The sequence below is a fragment of the Entelurus aequoreus genome, linkage group LG09 (assembly GCF_033978785.1).
Source record: "Entelurus aequoreus isolate RoL-2023_Sb linkage group LG09, RoL_Eaeq_v1.1, whole genome shotgun sequence".
Classification (NCBI taxonomy): Eukaryota; Metazoa; Chordata; class Actinopteri; order Syngnathiformes; family Syngnathidae; genus Entelurus; species Entelurus aequoreus.
The window spans coordinates 22,653,622-22,668,224 of NC_084739.1; the positions used below are offsets into that span (position 1 = coordinate 22,653,622).

Here is a 14,603-nt window from a genome sequence, read left to right on the forward strand (position 1 = left end):
AAAATACAATGTACTCCAAACAACTACAGTAGTTTATGAAGTAATGTGGTGCTTCTCAAATAGTTGGGCGGGCATCCATCGGTAGGCACGTTGAGGTGTATGGGGTGCCGTGAGACGCAAAGTCACCAGTATAGGTGACTTTATTCATACTTAAAGGATACATAAGCCTCCAGTTAGGTAGTAGAATATGAGGAAGGATACATAGCCCTTGGGTTTACTGCGAATACGGTTGGTAATGAGTATAATATATCATCAAATATCAGGTTCTCAATGGTATTTAAAAGAGACGTATGATGATCTAATCTACATTTAACACGTCCTTGTGATTTAGATAATGTATTGGATATACTTTGGTGTGAATTTTGCGTACATTTTGTACCACAGTCATTTTTGTATTTTAACTGACTTTCTGAGTATGTCTGCAACTGGTATGTGTGTGGAGGCGTTTTTTTTAAATTGTGAATGAAAATTTCTGCAACCTACCCTCCAAAAGTATTAGAATGTCATCAAAATGTATCATTGCATCGTTTGGAAATGTACACGGTTTAAATATATATTTTGAAAACAAACATCACCGCAGTCAAAAATAAACTTCCTAAAACGTATATAAATTCACTGTTCACAACTGTAAGTACACTTTTAATGCGCACAATGCCGCATTAAAAAAGCTGCATTTCCCAGCATTTATCAAACGGTATGTCACACGTTGGTGATATTGTGCGCATGCCACGATTAGATGAAAATCATGTAAGTAGATATAAGTATTATTCTCTCTTTTACACCAAGTAGTAATGTCGCAATGGTGCTGTTTTGTCTAAGTTTAGCATTCTGTTTTGATAAAACATTCCCGTGTAAAATGTTGTGAACAACTAAACACGGAAGTATATATAAAATGCTATGTTTGTATTTCTTCACCATGTTGACTTTTTTCCCCGATGATTTCTTGCCTTAATTAAATGATTATCAGCTGCTTCTTCTCAGCACTGTCCTTTGCGCTCAAATTGTTCATTCCCGTTATAATATTGGTTAAAGTTATGTCTTATTAACTATTCATTAACACTAGCGATGGAGACATTGTATGTTTTGGTCAGATCTTACAAGGTTTACTTTAACATTCGCTATGCCAACTTGCGGTGGTGAGGCTCAAACCAACATTTTGTTCGCAACCTAGAGCAAAATAATTAGACAACTTGTAACACGAAAAAATGGTCAGTAGAGGCACTTGTAAGCTGTAACCACTGTATGTGTGTATGTTTACCTAAAGACTAAATAGGTGGGCTTGTTGTACTGAGCAGCCAGAGAGTTTCCTTTGTCACAGTAATATTTGTAGTTCTGTGGTCATCATCACACATTTCCTCTTTGAATTCACTTGCACCCTTCTGTGGTGACATCACAAAAAAAGCAAGATGAGTTATTCCTTTAAATAAAGTAGCATCAGCTATGCTGAAGTTGTGCTTATCATAATGCAAGTGATGGCATTTTGTTGACTTTTGTGTACATTTTTTAAAATATTGACATTTGAATCCAAATTGTATACTACTTACTTCAGGTTATTGAGGATTTAAATAGATATGTTTGATCATCCCTGAAAGGGACAAGTGGTAGAAAATGGATGCATGATCTAAAACTATGGAAGAATTATTGTAGTACAATTATTTGCAAACCTGTATCTCAATATGTGCGCGTGTAATCCAATTCACATGTCTGTGTACTAATGTGTTTGTCTGTAAATCAATTTGTGTGTGTGTGTAATCAGATCCGCGTGTGTTTTTTAATATGTCTGTCCGTATTAAGATTTGTCTGTGTGTAAAGAAATATCCGTCTGGCCGTATTATGATTTTATCTGTGTGTAAAAAAATGTCTGTTTGTCTGTCTGTATTTTGATTGGCGTGTGTGTATTTAGACGTGTGTGAAGCAGGAACCTAATATTGGCTGCCTTTTTACACGTGACTTTTAAAGTTAAAAGTACCAATGAGTGACACCTAGTATGTGTCACACACACATACTAGGTGTGGTGAAATTTGTCCTCTGCATTTGACCCATGTGGTGAAATTTGTCCTCTGCATTTGACCCATCCCCTTGTTCACCCCCTGGGAGGTGAAGAGAGCAGTGGGCAGCAGCGGTGCCGCGCCCGGGAATCATTTTTGGTGATTTAACCCCCAATTCCAACCGTTGATGCTGAGTGCCAAGCAGGGAGGTAATGGGTCCCATTTGTATAGTCTTTGGTATGACTCGGCCGGGGTTTGAACTCACAACCTACCGATCTCAGGGTGGACACTCTAACCGCTAGGCCACTGAGTAGGTGCGACTTTTGTGACACTTCTGCCGTGTACGAGTTGTTTGTCTGTACAACGATTTCAACGTGTAAAAGGATTTGTCTTCGACTCCCCCTTGCCTTTCCTTATACCCATCACTAGTTGGCGCCTTGCAGCCACTCACACTCGTGTTGCCGTTGATGCTAAAACAATGGACTTTTCATCACTTGCTGTAAATAAAATTGAATGTTTTCAAATAAGTTAGCAGTATTTACATAGCGGCCGAAATGATCGTGTTCCCCCGTCGATGGGCGTAGCTCCCCCTTAGAGATGACTGTGAGACCCATGCACACGACTTTGGTGTAAGTGGCTGCAAAGCGCCGACTAGTGGTGAGAATAAGGAAAGGCAAGGGGAAGTCACAGACAAATCCTCTTAAAAAGTTACACGGTCAAATTGCTGTACAGACAGACAAGTCGTACTTGGCAAAAGTGTCGCAAAACTCACGTGTAAAAAGACAGCCAATAGAGGGTTTCTGCTTCACACACATGCCGTTTGAAATACAGATATTGTTTTACATACAGACAAATCATAATACAGACAGATGTTTTTTTGCACACAGACAGATCATAATACGGACAGACAACTTAAAACACACACACAAATCTAATTACACACACAGATTGATATACAGACACACACATTAGTACACACACATGTGAATTGGATTACACACACAGATTGAGATACATGTTTTTCAAATAATTTTGCTTCAATAATTTTTCCGTACAAAACCATTTTCCAACTATTTTCATGTAAATAACTATTTTAATATCATAAATTAGACTGTTGCCCTTTATCGTGTGTTCCTGTCCTGTTCTATCCAGATGAAACTCATGAAGTTGCTCCAACGTCTCCCGGCTAGTGTGGTTCGTCGGGTCCATAGAGAGCGCTACAGAAAGCCGTCGTGGCTAACTCCAATTCCAGACACTCACAAGCTCACAGAGGAGGATATTACCAACTTTGTGGAGAGTATGATGCAGCCTGTTCTGCTGGCCATGTTCAGCAAAACAGGCAGTCTGGATGCCGCCCAAGCTCTTCAGAACCTTGCACTAATGAGGCCTGAGTTGGTCATTCCTCCTGTACTAGAGAGGCAAGTTAAATAATATGTTTTATAACTTCTGGGTCTGCCTCTTTAGAGTTGGACACGCTGTTACTGTTTTTCCACTCTGATTAAGAAACAAGGTAGTCTTTGGGCTCAACACAAGGGGCTAATTGTTGTCACTGATGTAGAACATACCCTGCACTGGAGACTCTAACAGAGCCCCACCAGCTGACAGCCACCCTAAGCTGCATGATCGGTGTAGCACGGAGCCTAGTCTCGGGTGGGAAGTACTTTCTTGAAGGCCCGACTCACATGTTGCCCCTACTCATGAGAGCACTGCCAGGAGTTGACCCGAATGACTTTAGCAAGTGCATGGTAGGCTCCCTGTCTGGCACTCTTAAACAATTTTTGTCTTTTTTTTAATTGATCGCCTTCACTATCCAATTATTTCTTTCCTTGCAGATCACTTTCCAGTTTATTGCTACATTTGTGACTCTTGTGCCTTTGGTGGACTGTTCGTCCGTCCTACACGAAAGAACTGATTTGACAGAGGTGAAGTACCGTACTGTTAAATGATAATGAATAATGCAAAAATATGTATACATGCATACTGATTTGTTCTAAACTTTGCAACTTTTAAGGTGGAAAGGGAGATGTGCTCAGCTTCTGCAGAGTTTGAAGACTTTGTACTTCAATTCATGGATAGGTATGTAGTGGATTTTTGATGAATTCTATGTTTTAAGGGGTAGTACTATAATGATAAACAATGGTAATCTCCTGTGTGACAAACCCTTTAATCAATGTTTCATAATGTGTTTAGGTGTTTTGCCCTGATTGACAGTAGCACTCTGGAACAAACGCGCGAGGAAACTGAAACTGAGAAAATGACCCATTTGGAAAGTCTGGTAGAGCTTGGCTTGTCTTCCACCTTCAGCACAATCCTCACTCAGTGCTCCTTGGACATCTTCAAGGTCAACACAAAACAATATATATATTTAATGTGGTTACTTAAAAGTTTCCTTTATTTATGGCCATGTTTTTTTCTAAACAGGTGGCTCTGGAAAAGGTCTTTAACTTTGCAACCACCAACATTTTTGAGACACGTGTTGCTGGAAGGATGGTGGCAGACATGTGTCGTGCTGCTGCTAAGGTAACTAAATACTGTGCTTCCATAAATAGTGGTCTCCGCTTTACTTGACCCTGTATCCCACTAATGATGATTGTCCTCCTTTCTGACTTCTAATTGTTGTTACAGTGTTGGATAATCGGGTTAAACAATCATATCATAAAGTTCATGCTTTTGTGTGTGAGATTGCATGCAGTTTCAGATGCCTCTGAACGTTGCGTTTTGCAGTCTTTTTTAAACAGATGGCACAGTCTGACATCACAGTGTGCTGTAGGAATGTCACGGTATGAACATTTCTTATCACAGTTATTGTGACCAAAATGATCACGATTATCATTATTATCGCGGTATTTTTAAATGTGCTTCAAATTTTAAAAAATTACTTATACTGAAATCTTTCAACCACGTTTTATTTTACAAAAACAAACCACACATTCAAAATTATTTCCTGTGTAACATTATAGCTAGAATTTATGTTATTTGAACACTGATACAGTTTGCAGTTAAAAAAAAATGACGAGGGAACATCCCAGTAAACAAACTAAAGACTTTATAAACAAGTGGAGGCAATGTTTTCCGACACATCGCTTGCTGCGTGTTTTCGCACGTCATTAACTCACAGTCACAGCTGATGGACGCTGTATTGAGAAAATAAAAGCAACATCAAATAGTTCGCTATATACTTTTAGTGTGAGACAAATACGTTTGTCTCCAAAATTGTCCACACCTGTCACCTGTCTAAAAACAGCAGTGCGCTCTTAAACGCACGCCGAGACTCCACGGAAATGAAGCAAAAGACAATTAAGTTAAACCAAGCGCTCCGCTCTCTTTACTCCGAGGGGAAATCTCCTTGTAGTTGTGTTCCGCCATGGTTTTTAGTGCGCATGCGCCATCGCTAATGTGGCGCCATTTCCAGGAAGTACGCAGTGTTGCCTAAAATGCATTAATAAATTATGGTTTTCCGGTCATTGAAAATTTTAAACGGTATTACTAACCGTCCGGAATTTTACCGCGGTTTATCATTATACCGTTTACCGTTACATCCATAGTGTGGTGGAAGTAATATTTTGGGTGTTTCTAATCGTAATCTCGGCCAGTCCCCCGAACCCCCTGTGCTTTGCTGCCCATAGATTGCAGTGTTACTCCTTTTTGTTTCATGCTCTCCCGCTTGCTCTGATTTCTGTAAAATAAATACATCTGTGTTTGTTGTCCGCAACATTTTACCCGGGATTGTTTTGTTATATTGGACCAGTGTGTAGAAAGTTGGATTAGCCGCTAAACTCTGACAAAAAGACAGCACTATTGCGACATCACAACTAAGTTTGTGGAAAAACCACAAAAGGTAGGATTGTAGGAAGTATTATTTTCGTCAAAATCATGGCATGTGCGCTATATCACTTTGTATGTGTTCCTAATGTTGTGGCACATTTATACACTGTAGATGAAATGTATTTCCTACCATGACCGAAAGAAAAATGCCAATGATGATCATCTTGAAGATATATATTTGACAGTGTACATTTTCAAAAGATACATTCTGATACTTTTGGAGAGAGTGGGGCGATATGGGTTTAATTTGCAATCTGGAAATGCCTCCTCCACACATGAACCGTTTGTGACTGTGGAGCAAAAGTTACACCAAAGCATCTCCAATACTTATTATCTAGAGTAGACCATACGCAAGTGTGTTAAAATCATAATTGTTCCCCTGTAAATGCCAGTTGTGTAGTCCACTTCAACAAACCAGAAAAAAATGACCATGACTAATGCCTACCCTAGCCTAATTGAGCCCTGTTAATCTGGCCAGTGTATGAAGAAATACAGCAATCATGTTATTGTCGGTTAATGCTCATTGACCACCTAATTGTTCTTTCAGTGTCACCCTGCAGAGTCTCTTAAAATGTTTGTGCCTCATTGCTGCAGTCAAATACACCAAATTGCTGCCAGTAAGTACACTGCATCCTCATAAAGCAGTTTTGTCCAAAGTTAATGCACTTTGCTTGGATTTCATTGTTTGTTGTGTAATGTACACTTTATTTTTTTCAATTATAACAGATGAGGAAGTTTTGCTCGAAGAGGAGCTGGACAAGGAGTTTTTATGGAATCTTCAGTTACTATCTGAGGTGAGGTAAAATTTGTTAATAGGAATATAGTGAATCGTTTTACTGCTGCTGATTTTGTATAATCTCGCTATGTGCTCCCCAGGTTACTCGAGTGGATGGTGACAAGCTCCTGACCTATTCTTCAGACTTGGTCCACATTTTGCAGTTGACCCTCCACCTCAAGTGTAAGCAGGGCTACATTCTTGCCTGCAACCTGCTGCATCACATCCTGCGCTCCACAGCCCTCATCTACCCCACTGAGTACTGCAGTGTGCCAAGCGGTTTTCGCCAACCAATCAGTGACTACCTACCCATTAAGGTAATAATAATGATTTATAATTCATTAAATCACTTGCATAAAGTAAAACTGTCAAAATAATGTGAGTCTAAAAATGATCCATTAGCGGATAAGTTGGATGACTGAGAGATGTGAAGTCTTGCCTGTGTCTTTGACTGTAACCACTGATAAGTATTTTGTAAATGAGTCAGCCTTTATTAACTCCAGCAAATTGTTGCTGTGCAAAGGGCTGTACAACTACACAGTGATGCAAATGTAGCTGGATAATATGGTAACTTTTACTTATGTGTTTATCCCATGCAGGATTGGGGTCGTCCAGGTGACCTCTGGAACTTGGACATCCGGTGGCATGTGCCCAGCGCAGATGAAACCAAGTTCACTTACTCTTTACTGGACCAGATTCTGCAGCCGGAACTTGAGAGGCTTCAAAGTTATGCAGAGGGAGACCAAGACATGAGCAGGTATTATACAAAGCATTTTAGAATGTAAAACACATTCCAATTTACTTCTTGGGCGCCCTGTTGTTACTGATTTGTTTACCCTGTTTTTGTTTTTTACCCCCAGAGATGATGTCCTACAGAGTCTGACAATTATTCAGCACTGCCTCCTAGGAGCCGGTGGCCTCATGCCGCCCTTGAAAGGAGAACCGATTCCTGAACTGTAAGTAGTTAATATATATGTTAAATGAAATGCATACTGTACATTATGAGTGTATTTTAAAATTTTTGTTCAATGAATACCATAAAGATGTGAGGCATAAAATGTTTCAATAGTAAAGTATATGCGTTTGAAACAGAGTGCATAGTATGGTGAACCTGGACGAGACTACCCTCTATACCGGAGCAGATTATGGTGTGCACTACAATTTTGACTTCAGATAAACTTAATGTTAAATCGTGTTTAATATTAAGCACACTTACTTTGCAGTCTTAATATTTATTTCCAGATCAGTCTAAAGAGAACTACAGAGAATCCATCTGCCGTGTGATGAGACTGTTGCTTCGTAAGTTTACAACAGTTCTTCCCCCCCCTTAACAAATTGTTATTGACAAGCCTTCCTAAACTCTTTTTGCAGATTACATACTTGAAAACTCTGAGGATGACACAAAATCTCTCTTTTCTATCATAAAGGTAACAACTTGTAAAACTACACTTTTTGGGGGGTGGGGGATGGGGGTAATTATTGTCCCAGTAGAAAGGTTGCCTATTTAGTCACTGTGCATGGGACATGATTGCAAAAATTACATTTTCAAAAAATATGTCTGATTATTTGCCATACTTTAAAAGTAGTATACGGTAGTTAAATATGTCCCATTTCATGTGTGTAATTGCATAACATCTCATCCAATACAAACCAGTTTTTGTCTTTGTTTTTTAGATAATCAGTGACCTGCTGCACTTTAAGGGTTCTCACAAACATGAGTTTGATTCTCGTTGGAAGAGCTTCAATCTTGTGAAGAAATCTATGGAAAATAGGGTGAGGCTTTGTCGTCCTATGTAAATATAAATTAAGCCACAGAATTAGGTTTCCCTCAAAACTCAAGTTCAGCTATTTGCAGCTCCATGGCAGAAAGCGGCATATCAGAGCTCTCCTCATAGACAGAGTCATGCTCCAGCACGAAGTGAGTTGACTATGAAGAACTTTGCAAGTCATGTTATTTCAGTACGTTTTATCATTTCATAAGTTTCGAACTTGGTGTTCTATAAGTTGCGCAAGCTGACGATGGAAGGGTGTCAATACAGAAGCATTCACCAGGAGCTGATGAGGGATCTATTGCGTCTCTCCACAAGCACCTACAGCCAAGTGAGTGAGGACACTTTAAAACAATTCTATCATTTGTGTTCTTGTTGTTAATGTGATGTTTTAATTTGTCATGCACTCTAACCTACTATTTTGTAATAGACTTAAACTCAATGAGCCTTTTTTTCAGGTACGCAGCAAAGCTCAAAATGTACTGTTCACTGCCCTTGGCACGTATAACTTCTGCTGCAGAGACGTGATACCACATGTCCTTGAGTTTCTCAACCCAGACAACGGCAGCGTCACACAGCAACAGTTCAAAGTATGTCATGTCAAACAAATGTTTTTTTATTTATAAATTGTCACATGTCGAAGAGTATGTTTTAAATGTTGGCACATGCTTGACTCTGCCTTTCCAGGGTGCCTTGTATTGTCTACTGGGAAATCACAGTGGCATGTGCCTGGCCAATTTGCATGACTGGGACTGCATTGCCCTGACGTGGCCTGCTATTGTTCGATCTGGCCTCAGTTCAGCTATGTCCTTGGAGAAGCCCTCCATTGTGCGGCTCTTTGACGACCTTGCTGACAAAATCCACCGGCAGTATGAGACCATTGGCATCGACTTCTCTGTAAAAAAAACACTAGAATCAAATAGTTGATTTGTGATTTGCCGAGCAAAAAACAACAGAAACCTCATAAGTCATTGCTACCAATTAACGTTCTGTCCTGCAGATCCCAGTAGAGAGCTGTGATGTGGCCAAACAACTTATGGTCACTGGAAATCCCCTTCCTAAAGACCCTGTTCCTTCAGAGGAAGAAACAGCAGAGGGTGTAAAGAGACAGCAACTTAAAAATTTGGAATCTATAGAGTAAGTTAAGCTGTTTTTTAAGTCTGATGAAAACTGTATAGAACCCTTTAAAAAAAACAAAAAAACTACTGCAACATCACTCAGACAACTACTGTCAGAAAATGTTGTTCATAATCTAAGGTTGATACTTTGTGTCATTAAAATTAGATGACGCAAAGTGTGATTGGCTTTCCTCTTCAGCACGTTTATCGCCAAGCAGAAGTACGTGTCTTGAAGGACAGTTCTGACAGCTCACTTATAGACACACACTTGTTATTAAATGCTGTTAATTATTTCATTGTTGTTTGAATATGTTTATCGTGTGTTTATTATTGATGAAAGCCAAAAAGAGAGTTGCACATCCGCTTTATGTGACGTCACGTGTTGACACCCCTATACTTACAATAGAAACAATGTCTAAAACATGTTTTCTTTCGTTGATTGGCGCATACTTTTAACAGGACATGCAGGAGAATCTAAAAAGTGAATATGCAGGGTTTATATCAGACAACCACAACATTTAACCATGTCTGTATAGTTTATGTGACAGATGTAACAACCAATTGCTCATTTGCTTGTTTTAGGAAGTACCAGCAGCTGATTGGTGATCTGCTGGACTCTCTCGGCAACAGGAACTCGTAAGTTGATTTGATATTAACCACATTGCAGTTTGGCGTATTTGTTACAACACTTTGTTTTTACGCTGCAGGCCTTGGAAATTTGAGCATGTCGCTATTGGCCTCTTGTCACTCCTCCTGAGAGATGACCACCAACTCCCACCAGCCGCTGTTTTGTTCTTCATCAAAACCCTCAACCATGACTCGCTCTATGTCCGTAAGGTGAGTGGGTCCTCATCTTAAAGCCACCCTTAAATTTTTGCAAAATCGTGCATGGGTGAAGAGTTGTTGTTTTTAACCATTCCAATAGGTGGCGATATCTGCTGTGGCAGGGATCATGAAACAGATAAAGAGGCCTCATAAAAAAGTTCCAATTAGCCCATCTGAGATTTTTAAAAGGGACAAAGGTTTGATTTGTTTTTCCTTTTTTTGTTGGCATTACAAATACAGCTTTAAAATACATTGTAAACAATGTTTTCTTTGTCGTAATAAGTTGCAGTTGAGGAGACAAGTGGTATCGTGGCTGGTGATCGACCAGATAACAAGTGGTTGCAGTACAACAGTAGCAGCCTGCCACGGACACAGCAAGACTGGGAGTGCTGTGTTTTTGTGGAAAAGACTCACTGGGGTTACTACAGTTGGCCAAGGTTCATGTTTGAGAATGCTCCACCTTTCCTTCATTTCCTTTACTTGACTGTGTATTGTTAAGTTGTATTTAGCTGTATCTTATCAAACTACTTACTAGGGAACTGATGATTTATGCTCCTGAGGACAAACAGCCAAAATTGAATCTGGTCAGAGATGAAATGACAGAGGTTTGTGCATTCCGACAATAGGCCAAGAAATACAAATGCATTTTTTAAATAATAGACTTTCTTCTTTTTCTCCTCCATTAAAGCGCGAGCAGATCATCTATGACCATTTCTCAGACCCGGTATTCGTCAATCAGTTCATCGAGTTTCTCTCTCTGGAGGAACGGAAGGGCAAAGACAAGTTTAGCACACGCAGATTCTGTTTGTTCAAGGTGACTTGATTTTCCCAAAGTGGCTTTCAATTAAAAAAAGATTATGAAAGCTACTTCTTTTTTCTTTCCAGGGTTTGTTCCGTAATTTCAGCGACACCTTTCTGCCTTTGCTGCAACCACACATGGAGCGCCTCGTAGCCGACACTCATGAGAGCAAACAGCGTTGTGTTGCAGAGATCATATCTGGCCTGATCAGAGGCTGTAAGCACTGGAGCTACACTAAGGTTGGCTTTTACTAAGCACCCATACTTATGTAGAGTTCCTTGAAAAATGACTGACCAATTTTCTATTGAAAACATGCCTTTTAGGTTGACCATTACTCAGAACCGCGGCAATGTACACATTCATTCAGATCCTGTCTTTGTAGTTGGGGTAAAATTTGCTCCGTCAGCGTGACGTGTATCCTCCTTTTGAGATAGACAGATGGTTATCGTCCAGCAGCAAATATGGCGGGAGGGAGGTATAATTTGTCTGTTGCCGACACAACTTTTCTTTTAGAAACGTTCAGAGAACTCGGGAACTTTGAACTCCTTGATAGTCGAAAGTTTGTAAACAAAGAGTTGTGAAAACTAATTCATGAAAATAATTATTTTTAAAAATTGCATAAACAGACAGATTATGAAAGCTACTATAATGTGTGGAGCACAAAGAGCGAATGAGCTGAGGACGTGCAGACAACACTGCATTATTAGGTAAAAGTTAATCAATCAATCAAAGGTTATTTATATAGTCCTAAATCCCGTAAAGAGTTAATTTTGAAATCACATCAAGCAAGGTTTAGATTAGATTTGAGAAATTTAGTACACGTAAACATTATTTTGGGAATTTTGCCTATCATTCACAATCCCTTGGAAGACAAGAACACATTATTCTGTCTTTTTTTAATGCATTGTAGTTTGTAATATACGGTAAGTACGAGGTGGCTAACATTGCAGCCAATGGGAGTACACTACTCCGCCTATAAAGCCCTCTAAAAAACATTTAAAAACCGCCAACAATACTAAATTTACACGTTGTTACCTGCATATTAACCAAGCATTAGCAAAAGTTATAATTGATCTTATGCAGCTATTGACATACTGAGCCAGTCAGCTACTGCTTTGCCTCTGAGTTGGTGAAATGTAATTCTAGATTATAAATCATGCCTCTCGCTTTTGGTTGTGGCCATAAACCAATCAACTTTGACATTCAACTTAGACCCGGGGATCGCAAGAGAGACATGAAAAGACGCTAGATTGTGCCCACTTTTTTTTTACACAACCTGCTTGAGGATTATTTTTAATTCTTCATCTAAATGGGGACATATAAACATGCCATCAATCGGTATCTCACTGAGAGCAGACATTGTTCAGTAAGTGATAGGTGTATTGTGTTTGTAGTTAGTATTTCTTGTTCGTCACTTACCAATACAGCTACATAATGCTTATTTAGTGTTTCATTAGAGCGGGATGTGCTTATCACTCATCTTCTTAAACTTGGAGGTCATCCTTTGTATATTCAGGCTCAAAAATACAAGGTTCTGGATCATCATTTGTCCCAAATTAGTCGTCGTTGTCTCTCATGTAGTATACTATAAGTAGTATTAGTTGTATTTTGTTGAAGTATATAGCGAACATTATAATGCGTATGAAAAATTAATGTAATGCTTAAAATTACCAAATATATAAATATTACATGTTATTATTACTTTGCCTGATACTGTATTACATACAGTACATACTTACAGCATGTATAACCAGTGTTAATGGGTTTTGGGTGTTTTTTTGAGCGCTTTATTGGCAAAAAAGCGGCAAAATAGATCAAAGCCCATTAACTCCATTGTTAGCTGACTCTTGCTAGTGTTTATTTACGAGTTAGAATGCATTAAAAAAGATCACCTAGATATATAATAATTGTGAATGATAGGCTAAATTCCAAAAAAGCTCAGTTCCTCTTTAAGGTTCTGTAGCAGCTGTAATGTCTTGGAAAATATTTTTGGGGAAAGAGTGGGAACCCTTTTATTTAGGCTCAACATTGTTTTGGATGTATCTTCAATGCTTGATTTACAGGTTGATAGCCTCTGGAAAATTTTGTGTCCACTCCTTCGTACCGCCTTGTCCAACATCACAGTGGAAACATATGCCGACTGGGGCACCTGCATCGCCACAGCCTGTGTAAACAAGCCCTCCTTCTCACAGTTCATCTTGTCCATTTATTCATCTGACTCTTTTTAAAAATTTTTGTCCCATCTACAGGAGAGTAGAGACCCTCGCAAGCTTCACTGGCTATTTGAGTTGTTGATGGAGTCCCCGGTCAATGGAGAAGGGGGCTCGTTTGTCGATGCGTGGTCAGTACACAGAGCTTGTCTTTATTTGTATGCCCTTATTTGTAATGTTGACGATAATAATCAGTTTATTAATTTGGTTTCCTCTTGATTTTCTAGCCGCCTATATGTTCTGCAGGGAGGCCTCGCTCAGCAGGAGTGGCGTGTGCCAGAGCTTCTCCATAGATTGTTGCAGTACTTGGAGCCTAAATTAACGCAGGTCTACAAGAATGTGAGAGAGCGAATTGGAAGGTAGGGTGTTCTTTCCATCCGTAATAAACATGGACAAAGTTATCAAAGTGAAAACAAATCTTGCATTTGACCTTAAACGAGTTGTCAACCCTGCATCTTTGTTTCTCTGCCCCTCCAGCGTGCTGACCTACATCTTCATGATAGACGTTAACCTGCCTTACACTCGGCCAACCACCTCGCCTCGCATCTCAGACTTCACTGAGAGAATTCTCTTACAACTGAAGCCCCTGACCGAGGGTGACGAGGAGATCCAGAACCACGTGATTGAGGAAAATGAGGTGGGAGAGCAGGATGAAAGGACTCAAGCCATCAAACTGCTCAAAACAGGTGTGTTATTATTTAATGGCCCATTTAATACCGTAAACATTTATCAACACCCCACACCCTTAACATGTTTGCAGTGTTAAAGTGGCTGATTGCAAGTGCCGGGCGCTCCTTCTCCACGGCTGTACCCGAGCAGCTGCGCTTACTCCCCCTGCTCTTCAAGGTAGCTCCTTTAAGCCCGCCTCTTCAGCTGCTCACACATTGGCTTAAAATAACTCGAGCGTACATATTCTGATGACTTTATGCGATTGTAGATTGCTCCAGTTGAGAATGATGACAGTTATGATGAGCTTAAGCGGGATGCAAAGATCTGCCTGTCCCTCATGTCTCAGGGACTCCTTTACACAGAGCAAATCCCCATGGTCCTTGATGGCCTGCAGCAGGTAAGCTTTCTGCAATAAAATGACTTCACTGATTCACTAGATTAATAAGAAGAAAACATTGAAGTTTCCTGTGGAATTACAGTGTTTCCTGAAACGGTGGCCAATGGAGTTAAAGAGGTCATATAAAATTGTTTTCCTACATTTGAAACATGTGCTTGTGGTCTACATGACATGTAATTGTAGGGTTTTCGCATAGATTATGTTTTACAGACCATTAAGCTGCTTTCT

General features: G+C 39.7%; 1 protein-coding gene across 1 annotated transcript in view; it reads left to right on the forward strand.

The window, feature by feature from the left end:
* The window catches only part of psme4a (proteasome activator subunit 4a), a 40,322-nt gene that overhangs the window by 17,346 nt on the left and 8,373 nt on the right, over window positions 1-14,603 (forward strand). Inside the window, exons 10-42 of the mRNA XM_062058356.1 lie at window positions 3,141-3,406; window positions 3,547-3,733; window positions 3,821-3,910; window positions 4,000-4,064; window positions 4,179-4,329; window positions 4,410-4,508; window positions 6,361-6,430; window positions 6,540-6,607; window positions 6,690-6,905; window positions 7,188-7,345; window positions 7,449-7,544; window positions 7,681-7,736; window positions 7,831-7,887; window positions 7,960-8,015; window positions 8,263-8,361; window positions 8,444-8,506; window positions 8,593-8,688; window positions 8,816-8,947; window positions 9,045-9,254; window positions 9,358-9,494; window positions 10,058-10,111; window positions 10,183-10,312; window positions 10,401-10,497; window positions 10,584-10,737; window positions 10,836-10,905; window positions 10,989-11,114; window positions 11,186-11,338; window positions 13,163-13,267; window positions 13,349-13,440; window positions 13,537-13,668; window positions 13,787-13,995; window positions 14,070-14,155; window positions 14,247-14,375. Coding sequence (XP_061914340.1) covers window positions 3,141-3,406; window positions 3,547-3,733; window positions 3,821-3,910; window positions 4,000-4,064; window positions 4,179-4,329; window positions 4,410-4,508; window positions 6,361-6,430; window positions 6,540-6,607; window positions 6,690-6,905; window positions 7,188-7,345; window positions 7,449-7,544; window positions 7,681-7,736; window positions 7,831-7,887; window positions 7,960-8,015; window positions 8,263-8,361; window positions 8,444-8,506; window positions 8,593-8,688; window positions 8,816-8,947; window positions 9,045-9,254; window positions 9,358-9,494; window positions 10,058-10,111; window positions 10,183-10,312; window positions 10,401-10,497; window positions 10,584-10,737; window positions 10,836-10,905; window positions 10,989-11,114; window positions 11,186-11,338; window positions 13,163-13,267; window positions 13,349-13,440; window positions 13,537-13,668; window positions 13,787-13,995; window positions 14,070-14,155; window positions 14,247-14,375 — 3,909 coding nt within the window. The remainder of the gene's footprint in view (window positions 1-3,140; window positions 3,407-3,546; window positions 3,734-3,820; window positions 3,911-3,999; window positions 4,065-4,178; window positions 4,330-4,409; window positions 4,509-6,360; window positions 6,431-6,539; window positions 6,608-6,689; window positions 6,906-7,187; window positions 7,346-7,448; window positions 7,545-7,680; window positions 7,737-7,830; window positions 7,888-7,959; window positions 8,016-8,262; window positions 8,362-8,443; window positions 8,507-8,592; window positions 8,689-8,815; window positions 8,948-9,044; window positions 9,255-9,357; window positions 9,495-10,057; window positions 10,112-10,182; window positions 10,313-10,400; window positions 10,498-10,583; window positions 10,738-10,835; window positions 10,906-10,988; window positions 11,115-11,185; window positions 11,339-13,162; window positions 13,268-13,348; window positions 13,441-13,536; window positions 13,669-13,786; window positions 13,996-14,069; window positions 14,156-14,246; window positions 14,376-14,603) is intronic.